Raw genomic sequence first — 20,086 nt, forward strand, 5'->3', positions numbered from 1 at the left:
CTCCCCCCCCCCCGGCCAACCCATGAATTTCACGGTCTGGTCTTGGACCAGCCCGCTACGGCCCACGGTCCGGCCCGCCCAGCCTGCACCAATGGCCATCACTATATTAAACATTTTTTTAACTATATTGTAGGATCGTACGACCCTAATCGATCCTATTGACAGTCAGATTCTACACACTATCGAGATCGTTTTATCATATTTAAATCGTAGAATCATATGATCTAGATCGCAATTTTAACAACAACTTGATCATAAATTCTCAATCTTAGATTTATAAAGTCAAAACTTCATTGTCAATCTTATTACACGTCAACCCTCACATTTTCAATTCATAATTTTATCCCTTTGAATACGACTATAAAGTAAATGACAATTTCTATGACAAGCTTACTGCTTACACAATCTTAATATTCAACGTCAAATTACTCCCAATTTAATTTTCTTCCTACTCACCAACTCATCTCTCTCTCTCTCCAACTCCTACTCGTTTTCCCGCAATATTCAATTTGTTAATCAAATTAGGTCTTCGTTGATCTTCTTCCAGATTTCGTCCTGTTCATTTTGACTCATAAAGTTTTCATCTTTCGTATGTATAACATCATATTTCTCGTGTGAAAATTGTGCACTTTTTTTTGTACTTTTATGTTTTCCTTAAATCTTAGCAGCATATCTACAACTGGGTTTCCATTATTCTAATATTTAAGATGATTTCACAGGAAAAAAAGTGGAGTTTTTCTAGAATTAATTTAACTGCATGAAAAAGTCAGCTACTATAACCCAAATGACGATTAGTTGAATTATTAAATCTTTATGTGGTGCAGCTAATATTTGAAACTTCTTAAATATAAACACGTCGTTGAACAATTTTTGTAATTTTGGTATTAGCATAAAAGGTGTTCGACGAAATTCCTCAAAGAAGAAATGAAGTGTTTTTATTACTTCAAGGAGAAGGCTCGTTCAAGGGGACATAAATCAGCCCCAGAATTGCGAAACCCAGTTTATAAATCTGATAATTCTGCCCCTGATTCTATTGGTGGGTTGATAAATTCTACTGGGTCTGAAATTTTTCATCGTGGGATTTCTGATTTGTATGAAGAAAAGGCTCCAAATTTAAGGGTTTTCTCATTATCAGAGCTTAGAATTGCAACAAATGATTTCAATAGGAAGTTGAAGATTGGTGAAGGTGGATTTGGTAGTGTTTATCAAGGGAAAATTAAGCCAGTTGATGGGAAAGTTGAGCCTACATTGGTTGCTATAAAGAGGCTTAATAAAGATGGTTTTCAGGTAAATGTTAATAATTGTTTAAATTTTAGTTTATTTTTGAAATTGTAAGAAAAAGATTATGGTTTTAGTTGCTCAGCCAATTGAAATTATATTAGAAAATTAGAAACCATATATTATATGTTTTTGTGCATTATTTAGTTACGTATTTAAGTCATACTTGTCAGAAATGCCTTTGTTGGGGTTTAAGAGAAGTGTTTGAATTGGTTGCTTCATGTTTATTTTGGCTGAAAATGATAGGGGAGCAATGATCAACATCTGGAGAGAAGAAAAAAATAATTATAAAGATAATTATTCATGGCATTTCATGCCAACTTCATCAATATGAATATTAGATTCTGAATGATTGACTTCTTGTGATGCCTTTTCTGCTTTTCCCTCTTTTGGTTTGTTCTCATCTTTGATTACTTGGTAGTTTCTGTGACATACTTATGGACAACAAAGGCCAGCAAATTTTGATTTGTGATTGAATGTCTATGGATAGATTCATGCTTAGCCACTGTTACCATATTCTAGTCACCTTAAAAAAAAAAAACATTACTATTTATAGCCCGTATTTACTAAAGATCACCCGTATTTTTTTCAAGATTTTCTTGAACTACCCCTATACTCACTCTCTCTCTCCTTCTCTCACTCTCATTCTCACTTTCTCTCACCTCACCCCAACCACCATAGCAATCACCACCACCGAAACCACCACCACCATCGCATCAACCACCACGACAGAGGCAACATCAATACCACCATGTGACCACCGAATTTTTTTCTGTTTCCTCCACCGAGGAAACGAAACAGATCTTCGTTTTCCTCCATGGAGGAAACGAAATTTTGTCGTTTCCTCCGAAAAAACAATTTGGTATCGTGCCTTGGTGGCGGAAAAAAATTTAAAAGACTAACCACATTCCGTTGGTGGTTGTCTGCGGCAGTGAGGTGGTACTCCGCTGGTAGTGGTTCGCAATGGTGGTGGTGGTGCACGAGTGTGAGTCCGGCGGTGGTGGTTGTCCGTTGGTGGAGGTGGTCCGCCGGTGGTGGTGGTACACTGGTGGTGGTGGTGGAGGTGGATGGAGTGAGGTGGAGGTGAAGTTGGATGAGAGGTTAGAGAGTAAGAGTGCGGTGAAAGGGGAGGGGTATGGGAGGCATTTCAAGGAAAACATACGAACGATTTTTAGTAAATACGGGCGGTAAATAGCGAAAGGGTAAAAAAACAAGTTTTGAGGCTAACAAGTTCAGGCAAGTGCGAATAATTTGAGAACCAAGCTTGCTTGGTGGAGGTGGTGGGGAACTCACCTTGTGACTTGGAGGTCACAAGTTCGAATCCTACTACCTACTTATGCTTGGGAGTAGGGATTCCCCTATATCCCCATACTCTCAAGTGTTGACATGTGTAGTTGGGCTAGTTGACCCGAGCGAGGTGCTGGTGTAGTAGGGTCCTTCTTACCAACGGGTCTCCGGTGAGGGGTCAAAAAAAAAGTGCGGATAATTTGAGGACAAGGATAAATTGAGATAAGTTTAGATAGGGGATAATGAGTTCAATTTGTAGCTAAAAGAAGGCGAAACATTTGCATAAGTTTGCTAACTTATGATCTTTCCAAGGGGTATTCAGGTAAAAAGAACGTAGCCGAAAGCGTATAATCCTTGAGCCAACTAGAAGCAGCTTTTTTATTCAGCTAGTCTAAGTTTTGCATTCTCGTTATAGCTTCTAGTAGCTGCAGCATCTCATCAATGGCTCATGTACCACTAGATTGCAAGTTGCGGTGGCTTTACCTAAGTTACCAAAGTTATGTATTTCTTTTTATCTTTTCCAGTACAAGAATTCTCCGTTGTTGATCCAAGTACTTATTGTCTTCTCTTTTGGGAATGGACTTAACAAGGACAAGATATAGACTTGATATAGATTATAGATCATAACTTTTTTAACAATGCAATTCCTATATTCTCTATATGTTTATTTTCCCTATATTTATTACATATATTCTGCTCCTTTGTCTTCTAGGGTCATAAACAATGGTTGGCAGAGGTTCAGTTTCTTGGTGTTGTGGAACACCCAAATCTCGTCAAACTCATAGGGTACTGTGCTGTGGATGCAGAAAGAGGGATACAGAGATTACTCGTGTATGAGTACATGCCAAATAGAAGTTTGGAAGATCACCTTTTCACAAAGGCATCCCCACCTCTTCCTTGGGAGAAAAGAATGCAGATTATTCTTGGAGCTGCTCGAGGATTGGCTTATTTACATGAAGAACTTGAACTGCAGGTTTGACATTTAGTTGCGTCCCGATTAACTTGACCATAAACTGCCTTGTCAAACTCATGAGTCGTGAACGACTGCTTACATGAATACATGTTCACCTTTCATGACAAATTTGCTTATAACCTTTCCCATTTTCCGTTATGATTTGTAAATTGAAGAGATTAGATCTAGGAAGACTTGGTGAATTAGTTTTGACATTTTACATCTGATGATTATGTTGAAGGTAATATTTCGTGATTTCAAGACTTCAAATGTGTTGTTGGATGAGAATTTCCAGGCCAAATTGTCAGACTTTGGGCTTGCACGAGAAGGTCCAACTCCTGGAAGTAGTCATGTTTCAACAGCAGTAAGTATGGAAGACGAAATGATGTAGCTTACATTTAGCAGTTTTATACCTCTCTTCACAGTTGCAGCTAGTATTCTAGCTGAACTCCTGTAATCTAGTAATCAATCTGATATGTTTTCTACATTTAGGTGGTTGGTACATTTGGCTATGCTGCTCCTGATTACATAGAAACAGGACATCTCTCATCGAAAAGCGATGTATGGAGTTTTGGTATTGTGTTGTATGAGATTTTAACTGGAAGACGGGCATTAGAGAGAAGCCTACCAAAAGCTGAACAACAACTGTTAAACTGGGTAAAACAATTCCCGGCTGATGGTAAAAAGTTCAATTTGATAATGGATCCGCGTTTGGAGGACCAGTATTCTTTGAGTGCAGCTCGAAGAATTGCAAAATTAGCAGAGAGTTGTTTAATGAAGAGTAGCAAAGAGAGGCCAAATATGAGTGAGGTGGTCGAGAAGTTGAAGCAAATAATGAAGACAACAACAGATGAGGGAAGTACTAGTAACAGGAGTTGCAGTTCTGGTGAGAATGAAGAAGGCGAGTCAGAGAAGAAGGGGAAACCAGGAGTTTCAGAATCTGCTAGAAGACGGTTTGCGCACCTCGCCAAGCTTGGCGAGCAGGTGGAAGGTGTTGGTAAGAGGAGATTTATGATCATGCAAAGAGCTAAGGTATCATGATTCGACATACCCCATACATGGAGCGATAGCCCATACCTGTGTTATAAAGAGTGGTTTTTTTAACTGAGCTTTTGATATTAAGAGTGCTTTGTAAATCCTGTTGTTAAAGGAGGATATGTACATTGAAGTTTTAGGTTGTTGAGCTAGCTTGTGGAAAGGTGAATGACAGAAGCTTGAATGATGATTCCAAGTTTTCAGAAGTGTTTACCCAAGCCCGATCCCGATCCGAGAATGTTGGGGTTCAACCAAACGGCACAAGAAGCAACTCAAAGACGAAGCGCATGCTCCATATAAATGTGCACTTTATTTGAAATGAACATGGTCATTGTCCATATTCAATATATATAACATATCTATGAGGAAAATAAGATGTTCTTTTATAGCTCAAATTCATATATGTTCAATTTAAAAGAGGAGCATTTTCAATTACAAGAAGCAGAAGTAAAGGAACATAAAACAGAAGAAGCTCAATTTGCTGATTAACATTTACAACTGGGAACTTTGCCAACTTGTATAAAGATAACCTCGGCTATGTTTTGGCATCTAAAAATAACAACTCTCTCAATTGCATTATTTCTAAGCATCCGCTGATATATGGAATATGCGTGTTGCAGTATTTTTTTAGTTTCCCCATTTCCAACTAATTCCAAGGGATTTAAGGTTGTTAATAGATTACCCCATTTTAATTTTTAGTGACATGTTCATCTTCTAAATGAATAAGAGGGTGGTGTGAGTAGCATGTTCTGTGCTACAAACCTACGAAGAGTGTTCTTGTAGACTCCCTCTTCATAGGAGTAACCAACTTTTCATATTCACACAAGTTCTTGTAGATTTCCTCTTCATAGGTTTAACCAAATAAATTCATGGTGCATTTAGTGAGAATGCACTTAAAAGTTTTAGGATTCATATCCTTAGATGCAATTTCAGATTTGTCTACCCTATGGGAAACTGGGCATAACACTTCTTTTAAAAAGTTGAATCACTAGATATATTCTTTTTTCTTCAGTCGGGAAAATAATCGCTGCAAGACACCATGAAAGCATGTCAATTAGGGCCAACAATCTCAAAAACTTCTTACATATCATATTGCTGGTATAGTGCTACTTCATTGTTTGTCAAACCAGCTGGAACCGGTCTCCTGTCAGAAGTCGGACCAAACGCTTCTAGTCGAAGGCTCAGAGCACTTGGTTTTTACCCTTTTAACTCTCAGCATATACTTTGCGTAGATGTTCTGTAACTGTTTGATTGATACGATGCTGTCAGACATTCTCACAGGATAATCAGTGTTAGCCTGGAGAGGCTGACATGCGATTCACAACTCCCAAATGCACAAACTCAACTTAAATTGGGCAGAACACAAAAGCTGTTTTCAGTAGACACCTTGAATAGTACAGTCACAAGACTCACAACGCCAAAGAAACGAAATTGATCAGACAAGAAATATCAAGTACGTTATGAACTCACATTGTGAGTCCTTTGGACACTATGCACAGGATGTCTAAACTGCAAGATGACACGCAGCATAAATACTGCTAGACAAGCTAAAAAATGAAACTACGACACAGCTGAAAAGCATGTGAAACAAAAGCAAGTCAAACTGCAGACCAAAAGAAGCAGCTAAACCAACTATACAGAGTACCACAGAGGCAATATATCCAGTAGTTATAACTACCCTAAGATAACCTGAATAGAGCCTGTATGACAATGTTTGCTACACAAATGAGCTATACAAATTCCCCAGTTCAGAACACTTGGAAGTTCCAACGCAATAACATCATCAGTAGCTAAACGACAGCCATAAATCCATAGTGAACCTCAAAAGTTAAAACCCCCAAAAGTAAAGAGAGGATAATTCTACACCAATCAATTTCACAATCTAGTAGAAGATTTATAATGATTCAAAACATCCAGATCAACAGCAGCTATCTGAATAAAAATTTCTCACAAGATCACAACTACTGTCACATATATGAAAGCAAATGCTAAAGCTAGCCATGAGAATCAGCCCGTAAGATTGTGTTGTGTTGTTCACTCTAATAGTTATTAACTTTAACACCAAAGGTACTTGCACAGGTCTAATCTGTCAACTTGCTGCAAGGAGTTGTAATCCAGTAGCTTAAGGTTGCAATCTATGTTTCCTAGATATACTCTTAATCACTTTGATAAGAAAGACTAAGCTCTTGTGAAGACAACAGACATGCCGAGATTTTGTTGCAGTTGATTTGTTCCATTAGACGGCTATATGAATTTCGGCAGCGAGTTACCACCACCAGCAACTTGACCTTAATAAAAGATGCATAGACAACTTCCCATAATTTTGTCATTTTCTCAGAGCTTTCTTGGCAAGAGGGTTTGAACTAGAATGCAATGAATTCTCTAGACAGCAAACAAATTGTAATCCTTTTAATTGATCAACAGCAATAAAACCTAGATGGCTACCATAAACTATGTCACACATTAAAAGCATTAAAAGCATATGATCTCAATTCTCGAAGTTATTTAAGTAACATGGAACCATATTTTGTTTAAGAAAAGCTTCTTAGCAGTAAGTAAAGTAGTAAACACATTTGTGATTTGACCTTCCCTCAGCAGATGCATGAGTTAGCATCCAATGCTGGTGCATAATGCGTCACTAAACAAATTCGGTTACCACATTGATTTCAAAAAAGACTAATGTCTCATTTGACAAGCCACAGACATAAAGTAAGCTTCTTCGTGCCTATTACTAGTCACTCTATCTCTGCTTGGGGTTCTATGCTAGTGCCAGAACCACTTTAAGGCTATCCTCTAAAGAAATTCCAGGTTCAATGTTCCCAACACACTCATGGCTAATTGACCTTCTCCCTATTCAAAGTACAGATAACAAGAAGTTTCTGTGATCTAAAATGAAATAATCACCTACAAATCGAGTTGGCTGGCAAGTTCTCATTCCTCTCGGAAAAATATTTCCACCATCATGAATTCACGAAAAACAACAAGTATTCCCTCCTCATTCTACTGTTTAGAACCTGGATAAGAGGATTCTTTTGTAGCCAACATGACATGCTGAGTCACAGGATACTACAAGAAATCGCTCATTAAAAATGGATCAAGCATTGAAGCAGGTGATTTAAAATACTACGCAATCGCTCTCACACATGTGAGCAGAAGCAGACTAGCAAGGGTATGAAACTGTGTGCATATATAAAGGAAGAAGTACTCTCAGTCTCACAATTTAGACTAATACTGCCTTCACTCATCAATTGGTGCCACTACCCATGCAAACGCAAACGAACCCACCGCCCACCCCAACCGAAAATTCCCTAGTACATTATAAGCATCAAGCACCCAAATAATGAAGGAAACCTTCAAACATTTGCATCCAACTCAAAGACCTCAGGTTAAATAGCTAACACCAAACACCTTGTAAACAATAATTCATACAATCACCACGATACTAAAATAAACACCTCGTAAACAAACCTAGTCCTTCCAACGATATCACATATGTTAAGAGCATAAAAAAGAAACATCAGGCATATATGAAATAAAGGACAACTCCTTTCAAATCCAACAAAGTAACAATACAACAATCATAACGCAAATCCAGCAATCAACTTCTGCAACTTCACACCCATTTCAAACATATAACATCATCAAATATCAAAACATCAAATAAAACCAACCCAAATTTATTCCAACTTTGTTCAAATATCACCGAAACTTTATCATTCACATTAAATCCAAGAGTAGAATAACTTCTACAATTTCCCCCATAACAAAAACCCAAGATCTGAGATTAAAAACACAATAAACTCAGACAATTGATAATAGAGAGAGATAAAATACGAAGAAAAACCTCGAAAAATCAAAAAAAAATTAAAAGCGATGTTCCAATTTCTCCTTCTCCTGGTACCATCCAACATAGGAGTAAACTCCGACGAGAGGAGTAAGCAAAAGCGTCGCGCTGATCCAATTTTCCGTCACTTTGTGGCTCAGTTTCCCAGGCAGATCTTTCCATAATCCAGGCATCACTTTCTGCTGGTATGGAGATAAAGCGTATTGCACTGCCTTCATTTTCACCGGAATCTTCCCCATTTTCTGCGTTCTCCGACGACGATGATGAAGATCTGAAAACCCTAATTTGCGGAAATTTTGGGGATGCTGCGAAATTGGGAGAAAGTGAGGTGAGTGATTGAATTTTCTAGAAATGAGGGGAGAAAAAAGAGGGGGTTTGTGGGCTTGTGATTATATGGATGTAGTTTGGGCTCACTTATCTGAGATGTTAGCCACTTTGGTTTTTGGGCTGAGCCCAAAACATCGTATAATCTTCTAGATGTTTATCATGTTGTGCAAGAATTGCATCAAAGTATAGTGAGAACTGGGAATTTGGACAGCTTAATATGCTTCCATTTAATTGAAACACTAGTATTTGGGTCCGTACGTTGTCCCGGCTTTCAAATGTTTTTTTTTCAGAACTTGTATTTTTTTTCATTCGCACTAAAATATAATTAAAAAAAACTTAACATTTGAAAGGTACAAATATAATAATGTGGACATTCAAAGCATGATTAAAAGTTGGTTGAAATGGTAATTATGCTTTATGTAATAGCAAGATGTCATGGGTTCAAATTTTTTTGTAAGTCATTTTTTTTAAGTTGACATGACATATGTACATATTGGACAATTCTAGATTTCTAGTGGAGTAGAGGTGTCACGTAGCGTGCAGACGTTGTCAGAAACCCCTTTTAGTATATTTGTATAGATTTTCAGTTTCACGAATATAGAACATAATCTATTAATATCTTAGTTATGTTTGGTAAAAATTAGATATGAATAGAGTACATATTGAGACGAATTCAACAAGATAGTCAGAATCCTACATGACTTTATTTTTCCAACCATATGGAACACAAGAGCTTGTTATATATTTCCTATATTTTCATAATATCAACTTTTTGTAATTTGTGCTTATTGATAATTAGAGATATAAAGGTTTAAAATAGTGCATTGACATGTGCACCCAAGGAAAACGGGTGACTAAAAAAACAGAGGAAGTAACACTAGTGGAAAAATGAAGAAGGGCTGCGCTAAAAAAGGCATGTAGGACTGCGCTTTTTGACAGCAGCCCTTTCAGTAGCAGCCCTTCACTTTTTAAGTAGGGTTGCGCTAGAAAAGCGCAACCCTTAAGCTAGAAGGGTTGCGCTAGTTAGGAAAAAGCGCAGCCCTTCTGAGCTAGAAGGGCTGCGCTTTTTCCTAACTAGCGCAGCCCTTCCTACCAAAAAAAAAAAAAAAAAATTTGACATTTTTTTACTCATAATCTCACATTTTCTGAAATTAAACAGAAGATAAGAGAAACGAAACGAAAATACTAAACCCAAAACAAAAAAAGAATGAAACGAAAATGAAAAAAAGGAACAAAAACTAATATACAAAGAGAAGTATACAAGAACATTAATCAAAACAAAGATGAAAATACAAGAAATTATATACAAAGAGAAGTATACAAGAACATTAATCAAAATAAACAAAGAGAAGTATACAAGAACATTAATCAAAACAAAGAGAAGTATACAAGAACATTAATCAAAATATATAAACAAAGAGAAGTATACAAGAACATTATAGATCTGAAAATACAAGAACTACCTCCAAACATTAACCTAATAATGTTTAAATACATAAAACAAAACCCTAATACATAATTTAAGGGAAAAAAAATTCGGAAAAACTTAAAATGGCTATTTGGAGGCTTAAACGAACTCGGGTGGCTTAAAAAGCCTAAACATCACGGCGTAGTGAGTTTGACTCGTTGGCCCGTTCCGCTTCCGAAAAGGTATCACAATAGGCAATCAGACTCCGTCGCCATGTTTAGTGCAAATCATTTCAAGGTTTTTGTCGCAAATGTTTATGAGAGTTTTTGAGAGAGAAGAGAGGATAAGAGAGAAGGAGGAAAGGAATAATGAGGGACGTGAGAGAGGAGAGAGAGAATGAGGGATAATATATTTGACGAATCTCCGCTCAATATTTCAAAGCCCGCGATTTCGAAATTTCAAATTTTTTTAAAAAGCGCAGCCCTACATAGCAGAAGGGCTGTGCTTTTTTAAAAAGTGCAGCCCTTCACTAGTAGGGCTGCGCTTTTACGAAAAGCGCAGCCCTTCCTGCGCAGCCCTTTCTGTTTTTTCCCCTAGTGTAAGTAATTGCGAATAGTACCAAAAATTGAAAGTGTTACAATTAAATAAGAGCGGAAGTATTTCTAAAAAAATCACATTTATAAATACATTTTTTTTAATGTATTCTAGTTCGATGATTGATTTATTTTTGAATGATTCTACATTTGTAAGTATACTTCCTATGTTGGTCTCGGCCTCTCGGGTTATATTTTGACTCTTTTATTCGCCCAAATTTTCATAATATCATATTGAGATTATAATCAGAAGGTCCGTGTTTAATTATAATTAGATGCTTTAGTGAATAAGAGGCTTTGTGAATGTTTGTTGGTATATGTAAGCTCGTATGTGGATTGTGTTCAAGTTTTATAATCGAGTCCAGTTTATATTACGAAACGTAGTGGCTCTTTAAAACGAGAAAGTAGAAGTATTGCGTATTTCAAATTTTGAATATTTAAGCCATTACAAATGGATTATTTAAACATTCTATCATTTCTTGATAATAATAAATAGTAGAAATAAGCTTTTGGAATTATCGATGTTAAATAGTGAATGATGAACATGACATGTCTCTCATAATACGTCTAGAAATACTATATGACATCTTTAAAAGATGGCACTAGTAACTAGTTCATGCTTGTTTTGTGTCTTGTGAGCCAACTATACCTCCGTACTATAGATGATCAACATTGACGAGGTGCGGCTCATAAATTATCTGGTTTGGGAGATGGTATTTTTGCTCGCTATTTGGGCCTGGTCTAGGCTTGGTGCAATAAACGAGTCATGAACAACCCAAATTTAGAGATTTTGGCTCAGTTCAAAAATGGTCCCTTAATCCGGCTTGAAATAGTGAATTTTGGCATTAGAAGAAAATTGGCCAAAGGCGGTCACTTTTTTTTGGCAAAGTTCGAGCCAACCCATGATCTTCTCTAAGTCTCCAAGCTTAGGATTTAAAAATTATAATTATTTGTACTTTTCGTGGTAAAATTCATCATGTCATATTGTGCATTACATCGGTTACAATTTATGTTAAAAATAATATTATATATTTATTTAACCATCAATGATTTTCATTTGGCGTAAAGTTTATAGTGCCGTGAACTTTTTTTTCATGTCAAATTGGCAAAGAGGTTCTTTTTTATATTAACTAGTAAATGGACCCATTATTATTATAATTGTGAACTTTGATCAACATTGTTGTCAATTTTTATCAATATCGAAATCACGCCCAAAATACTTAACATATTATACTAGATTGGATATGATCTAACCCACTTTTCATGTAGAGAACAATAATTATGTTGGGGCCATATTTTCATGTCTCTTCTTTTTTTTGGAGGGACCGGAAAAATAAAAAAAGTTAAATAACTATTACCATAGCCCATAGGTCAAAATCAAAAGAGAATGAACAATGATAACCTTTTCTATAAGATTAGAGTTTATCCACATTGGTACATAGAGAAGTAGGCAATTTTTCTTGAATGCCTTCACTAACTACAACAAGGAACTTAATATAGGTATAGTGTCAATTGATTAACCGTGATTAATCATAAGCCAAGCCAAGCCAAGCTTCAAAAAAAAGTTGGGTTGGGCTTAAATTTCAAGCTAAAATTTTCTTCCAAAATACAGCTTTAAAGTCAATATAGGAGTTCATTCTCTACACGCCCCAAATGCACCTAGATCACAATCCCTCTTAGTCTCGCACACTCTCAAGTTTTGTATGCTCTTCACATGAGTACATAAATAAAGAATGTGAGAGACTAATAACAGGGCATAAGGTTTTGCACTGCCATATAAAATACAAATCTTATCAATCGAGTTCATGAAATTTAAAAACCTAAAATAGCCTGAAATTCAAAGTTCAAAAAAAACATGTATAAGATCCATCAAAGCTCATGAATCGTAAAACTTGGGTTTTTATTGATCCTTTATTCTCCTCAGAGATGTAAACAACGAGGTCACCTTAACAACCTTCTTCCAAGAATTTAACACAAATGGTAGAATTTCAAATTTAAAACGCCGTAAAACAACGAAAGAAAAGGAAATCGCCTTCATCGATTATGCACAAAAAAATCTTCCAATATGCCTGCATGACAGATTGGACCAAGGCAGACAAAAATTCTACCAAAACCCACCCAAAAATTAGGTTAGTTGGACCAAGTTGATGAACTATAGGATTAACCTTCCATGTCATGGATGTAGGTGCTAAGGATCCATCTCCCTCACATCACATTCGCTGATTCACATCCCACCCCATGATGGACTCGTAAGTTTTAACTTATCCAGCATGTTATTGTTGTTGTGCCCTTGTTAAATCACCCTTTTCGTACAGTCCTTGGATCAAGAAATAACAACTTTTTTGTCTTTGCAACTTGCATCTTCTTCTTCTTGATCTTTTTTTTTTCTTTTACAAACTTCCAAATCACTTGCCTCAATAAGGGAGTGCTGTTATGATTTATGAGCTGTCCTTGCCCATATAGTGGAGGGTTATGTCAGAGAACATGGGATAACTTACAAATTAATGATTTCTTCCACCTTAATTATTCTCTATCATTGCATGAACGGCCAAACCATCATAATAACAATAATAATACTTCATCCGTTTCATAATACTCGTTACACTTTTCTTTGTGAGAAGTTTCATATTATTTGCTACATTTCTTTTTTGGGCAATAAATTATCTTTATCGCTCTCCTCTCACATGGATCCTTTTTCCTTTTTACTCTCTACCTCCCTCCTCTTCAAAAATTGTCTAGAAGTTCGTGAATTGAGAAGTATAGCGAGTAATATGAAATGAAGGATGTATTTTTTTAACATGCCGAATTGATTCCTCTCATAGGTCAATCAATTTAGTAAATAAAAAGAAAAAGTGTATATTCCAAACTCGAAGATCAACAAAATATAATCTCATAACCTCAATAAGATTATAAGGAGCAAACTAACAACGAAATTATTTGATAATTGGCATAGTAGCAATGATAATAATGATAATTGGAGTGCAAAACATGAACATAAGATAACTAAAAATAGAGTAGATCACAAAATCTATGAGCTTTTAATTTGTTCATCAAACTCAAAAAACATTCATTCACAAAAAGAAAGGAAAAGAAACTTAGGGACAAAATTTTACTCTCTCACTTACTTCTCTTTTCCTTGATTATCTCATACATTTTTCCCTCACTTTGTGAAGGTACATATGTACTTGTTTTATAGCAGATCACACCAAAATCATAGGATTTTTTTTTCTTTTACATTTTCTGAGTATTCTCCTTCCAACTTTTAGTCACTGCATGAAATTTTCCCAATTGTTTAGGAAGAAATCAGGGTAAAAAAGATAGCAAGATTTGAGGAGAGTTTATCTCAAATCTATATATAGTATTTCCTCCGCTTCATAATAAGCGAAACATTTCTCTCTTTTATTATAGAACGGGGAATATGTGGTAATATTTCAGGCTACAGCAACAGTTCCAGTTTGTACAGCTTTTTTAGACCCAGATTTTGTAGGTGTGTCAGCTTTTCTTAAAGTTCTGTATGAAGCTGAATATTTCCTAGGTTTATCATTTGCTTCATCTATCTCTATTTGTTCTTGCCTGCAATTATCACTACAAAATGGTGTATTCCCCCTGAAAATCAATCATAAAAATCCCACATTAGTAATTAATCCACCAAGATAATATATGTAGTCTTAAGTATAGTAAATCTATAGGTGTCGAGAGAAACTGAACTGAAATGAAACGAGAATGTAAAAGGAAAAAAAAAAAGAATGATTAGAAATTCACCTGTACATAAAGATGTCTTTGTTGGGTTTAATTGATTTGTTGCAAAAAAAGCAAGAATCAAGAAAATGAGATTGTTCATGATTGTAATGATCTTCACATCCAGCATAAAATGAAACTCTTGAAATAGATCTTGGTTTACCAAAAGAAGCCATATTTTTTCTTTGTTTTTGTTTAATTGAATACTTCAAGAAGGTTTGGAGCAAATTTTGGAGGAGAAATAATGATTAAGGGATGTGTGAAGGTAGTGGAAGTGAGAAAAAATGGGTACTTAGGTCATCTTATATATAAAAGAAAAAAAAAAGAAGGTGGACTAAACCCAAAAAACAACAAAGAATTAAAAAAAATGTTAGAAAAAAAAAGTGGAAAAAAAGTACACATAACATAAGGGTGTGGGACCAAAGTGAATAATTGAAAAGGATTATTATTGTTATTAATATTATTGGGTGCACTAGTTGTTGTAATAAAATAAGGAAAATGATATATGTAGCCCTTAGGGCTATGTATAAGGTACTTATAATGGAAATAAAATATTAAATCAAGCATTTATTACCTCAGTTGATGTAAAAATGTGTCTTGAATTCTTAAACTGTTTTCATTTAAAGAAATGTATTTAATGTTTATATGTAGCCCTAAGGGCTACATATAACATTACCCATAAAATAAAAAGAAAAGTAATGATTTGGTACTTAAAAAGGGGAAGTAAATAATTAAAATTATAACAAGGGAATAAATAAACAAGGGGCGGTATTCCAAAATCAATGGGGGTGGAATCTATAGGCATTGGGAAAAGCAGCTTTTTTTTTTTAGCTATTGATGTTTGGTACATGCACCTTGTTTGTTTCAACTTCAACTTTTAGTACTTGGTATAATTTTTTCTTCACTTTAAGTATTTTTTTTGGACTAGAAAGAGTTATAGTACTTGATGAATTTATAATCTTCACAAACAAGTTGTGAATGATGAATTTATTCTTCTTTCTTGTGCTTTACCAGACAATTTCTCAGCAGAGTGATCTCTTGCCCCCTCCCATCCAGTATATAGCTGAAATGGGTGTGGTGTAATTTGGCTGATTTTTACAATGTTACTTAAATTTTTGTCTATAATCGAGCTTAGGTAAATTGAATAACGATCGAGAAAATTATAGCCTAAATAAACGAACGGTAAACAAATACAATTCTACTTTCGTTCGGACTATGGGTGCTTATCGAGCGAGTCGAGCCCGAATAGCAATGGGCTCGGCTTGAGCTCGTTTAACTTTTCATGGGCTCGACTAGGCTCGTGAGCTCGCCGAGCTTGGGGAAGCCGAGCTCGGCTCGATCTCGTGGCTCGTAAGCTCGATTAGGCTCAGGCTCAGGCTCAGGCTCGGCTTTTAATTGTTTTTACCTTTTCTTTTTATCTTTCTTCTATTATATACCTTAGTTAATATCTTAAAAGAAATACTCAATATAATTCTTAATATATATAAATAATTTTTTAATATAATTTTTTTTTAAATCTAAAAATATTTTTTTAGTATAAAATAATAATCAAGTTGTTCACGAGCTTTACGAGCAGAGCTTTTGCCTAGCTCAGCTCGTTTAAGTCTCAAGCCGAGCTTTGATCGAGCCGAGTTCGAGCTTGCCAGGCTCATATCCCCTAGTTCGAACATTCCTAACTCCTTATTAACCAAATACTTAAACAAATAATTGAAAAAAAAGTTAAACTTTGCTTATAAATTTAGGAACAACGAGGATGACACTCTCTTAACACTTGTGCGTCCTTTGATCCTTTGTGTTTTGGGTATTGAAGTATCTCAATAAAATTAAATTTAGTTTGATTGATTAAGATATTCTCAAAGTAAAGATGTGGAGCTTCCATATAGAAAGGGAGAAACAAAAGAACTTTATTTCATTAGGAGTTCAAAGCTTTTGTTGTTGAATTCATAGTAAATTAAGTAGTAGTAGTTTGCTTTGAGCTTCCAAGTGCAATGATATGTTTTGTTAGATTTTACATCATGGAGTATGATGTATGATCACTAGACATTTATAGGGAGATAGGGTACATTAGTCTTCTTTAAGGCCTAACTTGAAGTTGGCAACCAATGAGTCTTCCGTGGGCGGACCCAGGGTCGTGGGTGGCATAAGTCCCATCAAAAAAATTCAGTTTCCCTTTTCTTTAACGTTCAGCAAATTTTTACATAAGCAGATAGAGGTAATATTCCCGCCATATATTCATACAAAGCAACTTTGCTCCAGTTGCAAACTTTCTAACAAACGCATGCATGCCGACAATACTCTGGTTCGCATGTTTGAATACATGTACTACCAAAAATATATCAACTTCTTACAAATTTAGGAACAGAATGGTTGAAGATATTAAAGATAAGAAGTGCGTCTATTGATGAGTGTAAAAGTCAATATGTTGAATTTACTAAAATTGGAGATAACATTGAAATATCGATATAATTAATGAAGGTATATCTATACATGATTCAATAATATAATGTTTGGCTTTCGTATTGTTACAACTGAACTTCTCATATGTTATTATGATATTTTCTATTATTTTGGTTTAGTTAACACCCCAAGTTCAAAATTTTAGATCTGTTCCTGCATTCTTCTTTTTCTTCTTTTATATGCCTCCCATTCCAACGGTTCTCGAGATCAGGATTTTCCTTATCCTTCTAGACCTCTCCAAATGCTTGACTTGTGAAGCTTATATGTTAAAGTTATGGTCTTATTATATGGCTATCCGTATATTATGACATAAGTCCTTCGTTCTATAATAAATGTAATATGGAGGTTGTAAAATTTTAAAGGAGTTTGTGTGATAAGGAGAGAGATTGTGAATGATAAGAGGGATTCATGTGATTAAATGAGAATTTGAGAGATTTTTTCTACCAATAATGATAAGTGTTATATTTATTTTGCAACTTCCTTCAAAGAAAACTGATGCGTTCATTCTAGAACTGGATACTTATATATTTATAAAAGTTAGTGTAGGCTTGTTTACTTCACTTGATTTTTGGTGAATGGCTTGTTTACTTCACTTTTTTTTTTTTTGAATTCTAATTATTTTATTTGATAAAATAATTTACTGTTGATTAAAACTTATATTTTTAATGGATCATTAAACTCATTTACCTCCTTTAGAAAATAAGATTTTTGTCAATTATGTGGTGATTTTCTATTGTTTATTACTCCGTATTATCTTTTAAAGATTATAACTAAGTTTTGCTAATAAATCTTAATGCCACTTTATTATTATTTTCTTAATTTTGTAGTGAACAGGCGTTAGTTGATACTCCCTCTGTTTTTTTTTATCGTTCTCACTTAGAATTTTGACACTATTCATACTTAGAAAGAATCTTCTCAATTTTTTTCAATTTATAAGAAAAAATATAGTCATGTGGGATCTTGTTTGATTCGTCTCAATTAGTACATTATTAATATTCAATCGTTATAATTTTTACTAATATATGATGAAAGATATTTAAGTTCAAAAATGTGCATTGGAAGATGTGTAAATGGAAAGTGAGAAAGATAAAAAAAAAACAGAGGGAGTATATTTTTAGTGTATACTATCCCACTATATTACTTGTACTAATCTTTGTGTCACCCTTTAAAATTAAAGATAAATAAATTTGTGAACCATCATATTGCTAAAACAATTTCAAATGGCCTAAAAGTCAAAAATTTCATATTTCTGAAAAATTACTCCATAATCCATATAAGCTAGGGTTCTTTTACAAATAAAACTTATTTCTTTCAAAAAACAATATTATAAATAGACTAAAAAGGAGGGGTAAGCAAAATATTGTGGGTGCGTGATTAACAGAAAAGGCAAAACCGAAAGTCCAGTGATCAACCTAGATATTAATTAGGATTACGTACTAAAGTTGATAATGTCAACATATGAGAATATATGGTCTAAATTTTTAATTTATTGTTATATTTGTTCCTAACCACTATGCTTAATTATTAGACCTAATAGTACTATGCATTCTTATGTTTGATGTTACTTGCTCATGTTAAATGTTAATTAAGACAGATGAAAGAAATCAAAGTGAGTTGTTACATCATCCACTGAAGATGATGTTATATTTATCTACTAGAGAAAGATGAAATTCACAAACAAGGAGGGAAAAAGCATTGTATAAGTAGAAAAACTAATTTCCTAATATAATTATGTTTTGAATTATTAATTTGTTATATTCAATATATCTAAAAGTCCATTAACTTTAATGTCTTTAATCATATTTTTTACTGTTTTGTATATAATCTGAAATAATTGTTCAATTTAATTTGACTTTTATCTCAAATAAAATTTGGTGAGAACCATACTCTAAAACGAGATCACGTATTTGGGCTCTAAGATCATCGAAGCTAATTAATCTAGATGCTTCCCCATGATTAATGATATTTTTGTATTTTGCAATTTCAATGGTTTCTAATTTCTTCACTTTTAAAGCAATTTCATTTACTTTTTGACCAACTACCTTTACTTTACTAGCTTTCTTTTACATCTAAAAATTTAATTAACTAACAAATTTATACGAAACAATTTTTATCAAAATTATTGAAAATTTTATGGTAAATGCTAGTACTTGGTTATTATTATACATGTTTTTTCTTCATTGAAAGTTTTTAAAAAATGTGTATTAAAAGTTGCACATAATTGGATATTTAATATTGAATCAACATATGATTTATTTCACTGTATTTTTTGCTTTACTTTCAAAGAACGATATTTTTATTGTAAAGTTGCTTCTCATTTGATCTAAATTTCTAAGTTTGACCTTAGAAGTCATACGTGACAATTAGTTGAATATTGATGGAGTAGATATCATGTAAGATCTTGTTAAAATTATATTAAGGTCTTTTTTTCAAATATTTTTTTTTTCAATATTTATCAATATTAATTAAAGATATTAATGATTATGAAATTGTATTTTGGATAGCGTGAAAAAACAAAAGTTACAACCAATTTGTGATGGAGGATTTATCTCTCATCAAACTACGATTAGCTAATGTTTAGTTGTTGTCATATAATATTTGTAATTTTCCATTATTTTTATGTAATTTTGGTTTATTTCATAATACTTTATTTGTCTCCCAAAATATATTTATATACTTTTTGAACATTAAATTTTACAGAATACGACGACCTTAAAATCTCACTAATAGGCCGACCATATACGTAAAACATTATTATATGTGATCTTCTTTATATAGTATATCCGTTTTACATCAAAATATCAATCGCTAATAAATTACATTTTTCTTAAAAACGTACATAGTTGGATACATATATAATCATAAAATGTCACGAAATATTATCTTTTCTATTTTCAGAGTTTTCCGTGTTCGTAATATCAAAGTAAAAGCTACTCCCTCCCTTTCTTTTTAATCTACACACTTTCTTTTTTAATCTGTTTCTTTTAGATGCACACATTGTTGCTTTTTCTATTTTTGGTTCATATCATATGTACTTTCTGCTCTTTTTCCACCCATGTCATTTACTTTTTAATATTTTAACTCATTCTTTTGTTTCTCTCTCTCTAGTTTTTCAGTTTCTCTCTCATACTTTTGTACTTCCTCCTTGGTTCCCCTAAAGTGAATTG

General features: G+C 34.1%; 3 protein-coding genes across 3 annotated transcripts; 1 reads left to right on the forward strand and 2 right to left on the reverse strand.

The window, feature by feature from the left end:
* The first annotated feature begins 379 nt into the window (after positions 1 to 379).
* On the forward strand, positions 380 to 4,969 carry LOC104905237 (probable serine/threonine-protein kinase PBL19). The gene is made up of 4 exons (XM_010693702.4): positions 380 to 1,287; positions 3,278 to 3,538; positions 3,759 to 3,881; positions 4,010 to 4,969. The coding sequence occupies exons 1-4, from the start codon at positions 925 to 927 to the stop codon at positions 4,556 to 4,558; spliced, it is 1,296 nt and encodes a 431-aa protein (XP_010692004.2). The 5' UTR covers positions 380 to 924; the 3' UTR covers positions 4,559 to 4,969.
* Positions 4,970 to 8,213: 3,244 nt separating this feature from the next.
* On the reverse strand, positions 8,214 to 8,769 carry LOC104905236 (cytochrome b-c1 complex subunit 8). Its single transcript, XM_010693700.4, has one exon. The coding sequence runs from the start codon at positions 8,633 to 8,635 to the stop codon at positions 8,417 to 8,419; it is 219 nt and encodes a 72-aa protein (XP_010692002.1). The 5' UTR covers positions 8,636 to 8,769; the 3' UTR covers positions 8,214 to 8,416.
* Positions 8,770 to 13,739: 4,970 nt separating this feature from the next.
* Positions 13,740 to 14,750, reverse strand: LOC104905235 (hypothetical protein). Its single transcript, XM_010693699.4, has 2 exons — positions 14,487 to 14,750; positions 13,740 to 14,330 (listed from the first exon to the last, which is right to left on the reverse strand). The coding sequence occupies exons 1-2, from the start codon at positions 14,636 to 14,638 to the stop codon at positions 14,156 to 14,158; spliced, it is 327 nt and encodes a 108-aa protein (XP_010692001.1). The 5' UTR covers positions 14,639 to 14,750; the 3' UTR covers positions 13,740 to 14,155.
* Positions 14,751 to 20,086: the final 5,336 nt, after the last annotated feature.

The sequence above is a fragment of the Beta vulgaris genome, chromosome 1 (genome assembly GCF_026745355.1).
Source record: "Beta vulgaris subsp. vulgaris cultivar EL10 chromosome 1, EL10.2, whole genome shotgun sequence".
NCBI lineage: Eukaryota > Viridiplantae > Streptophyta > Magnoliopsida > Caryophyllales > Amaranthaceae > Beta > Beta vulgaris.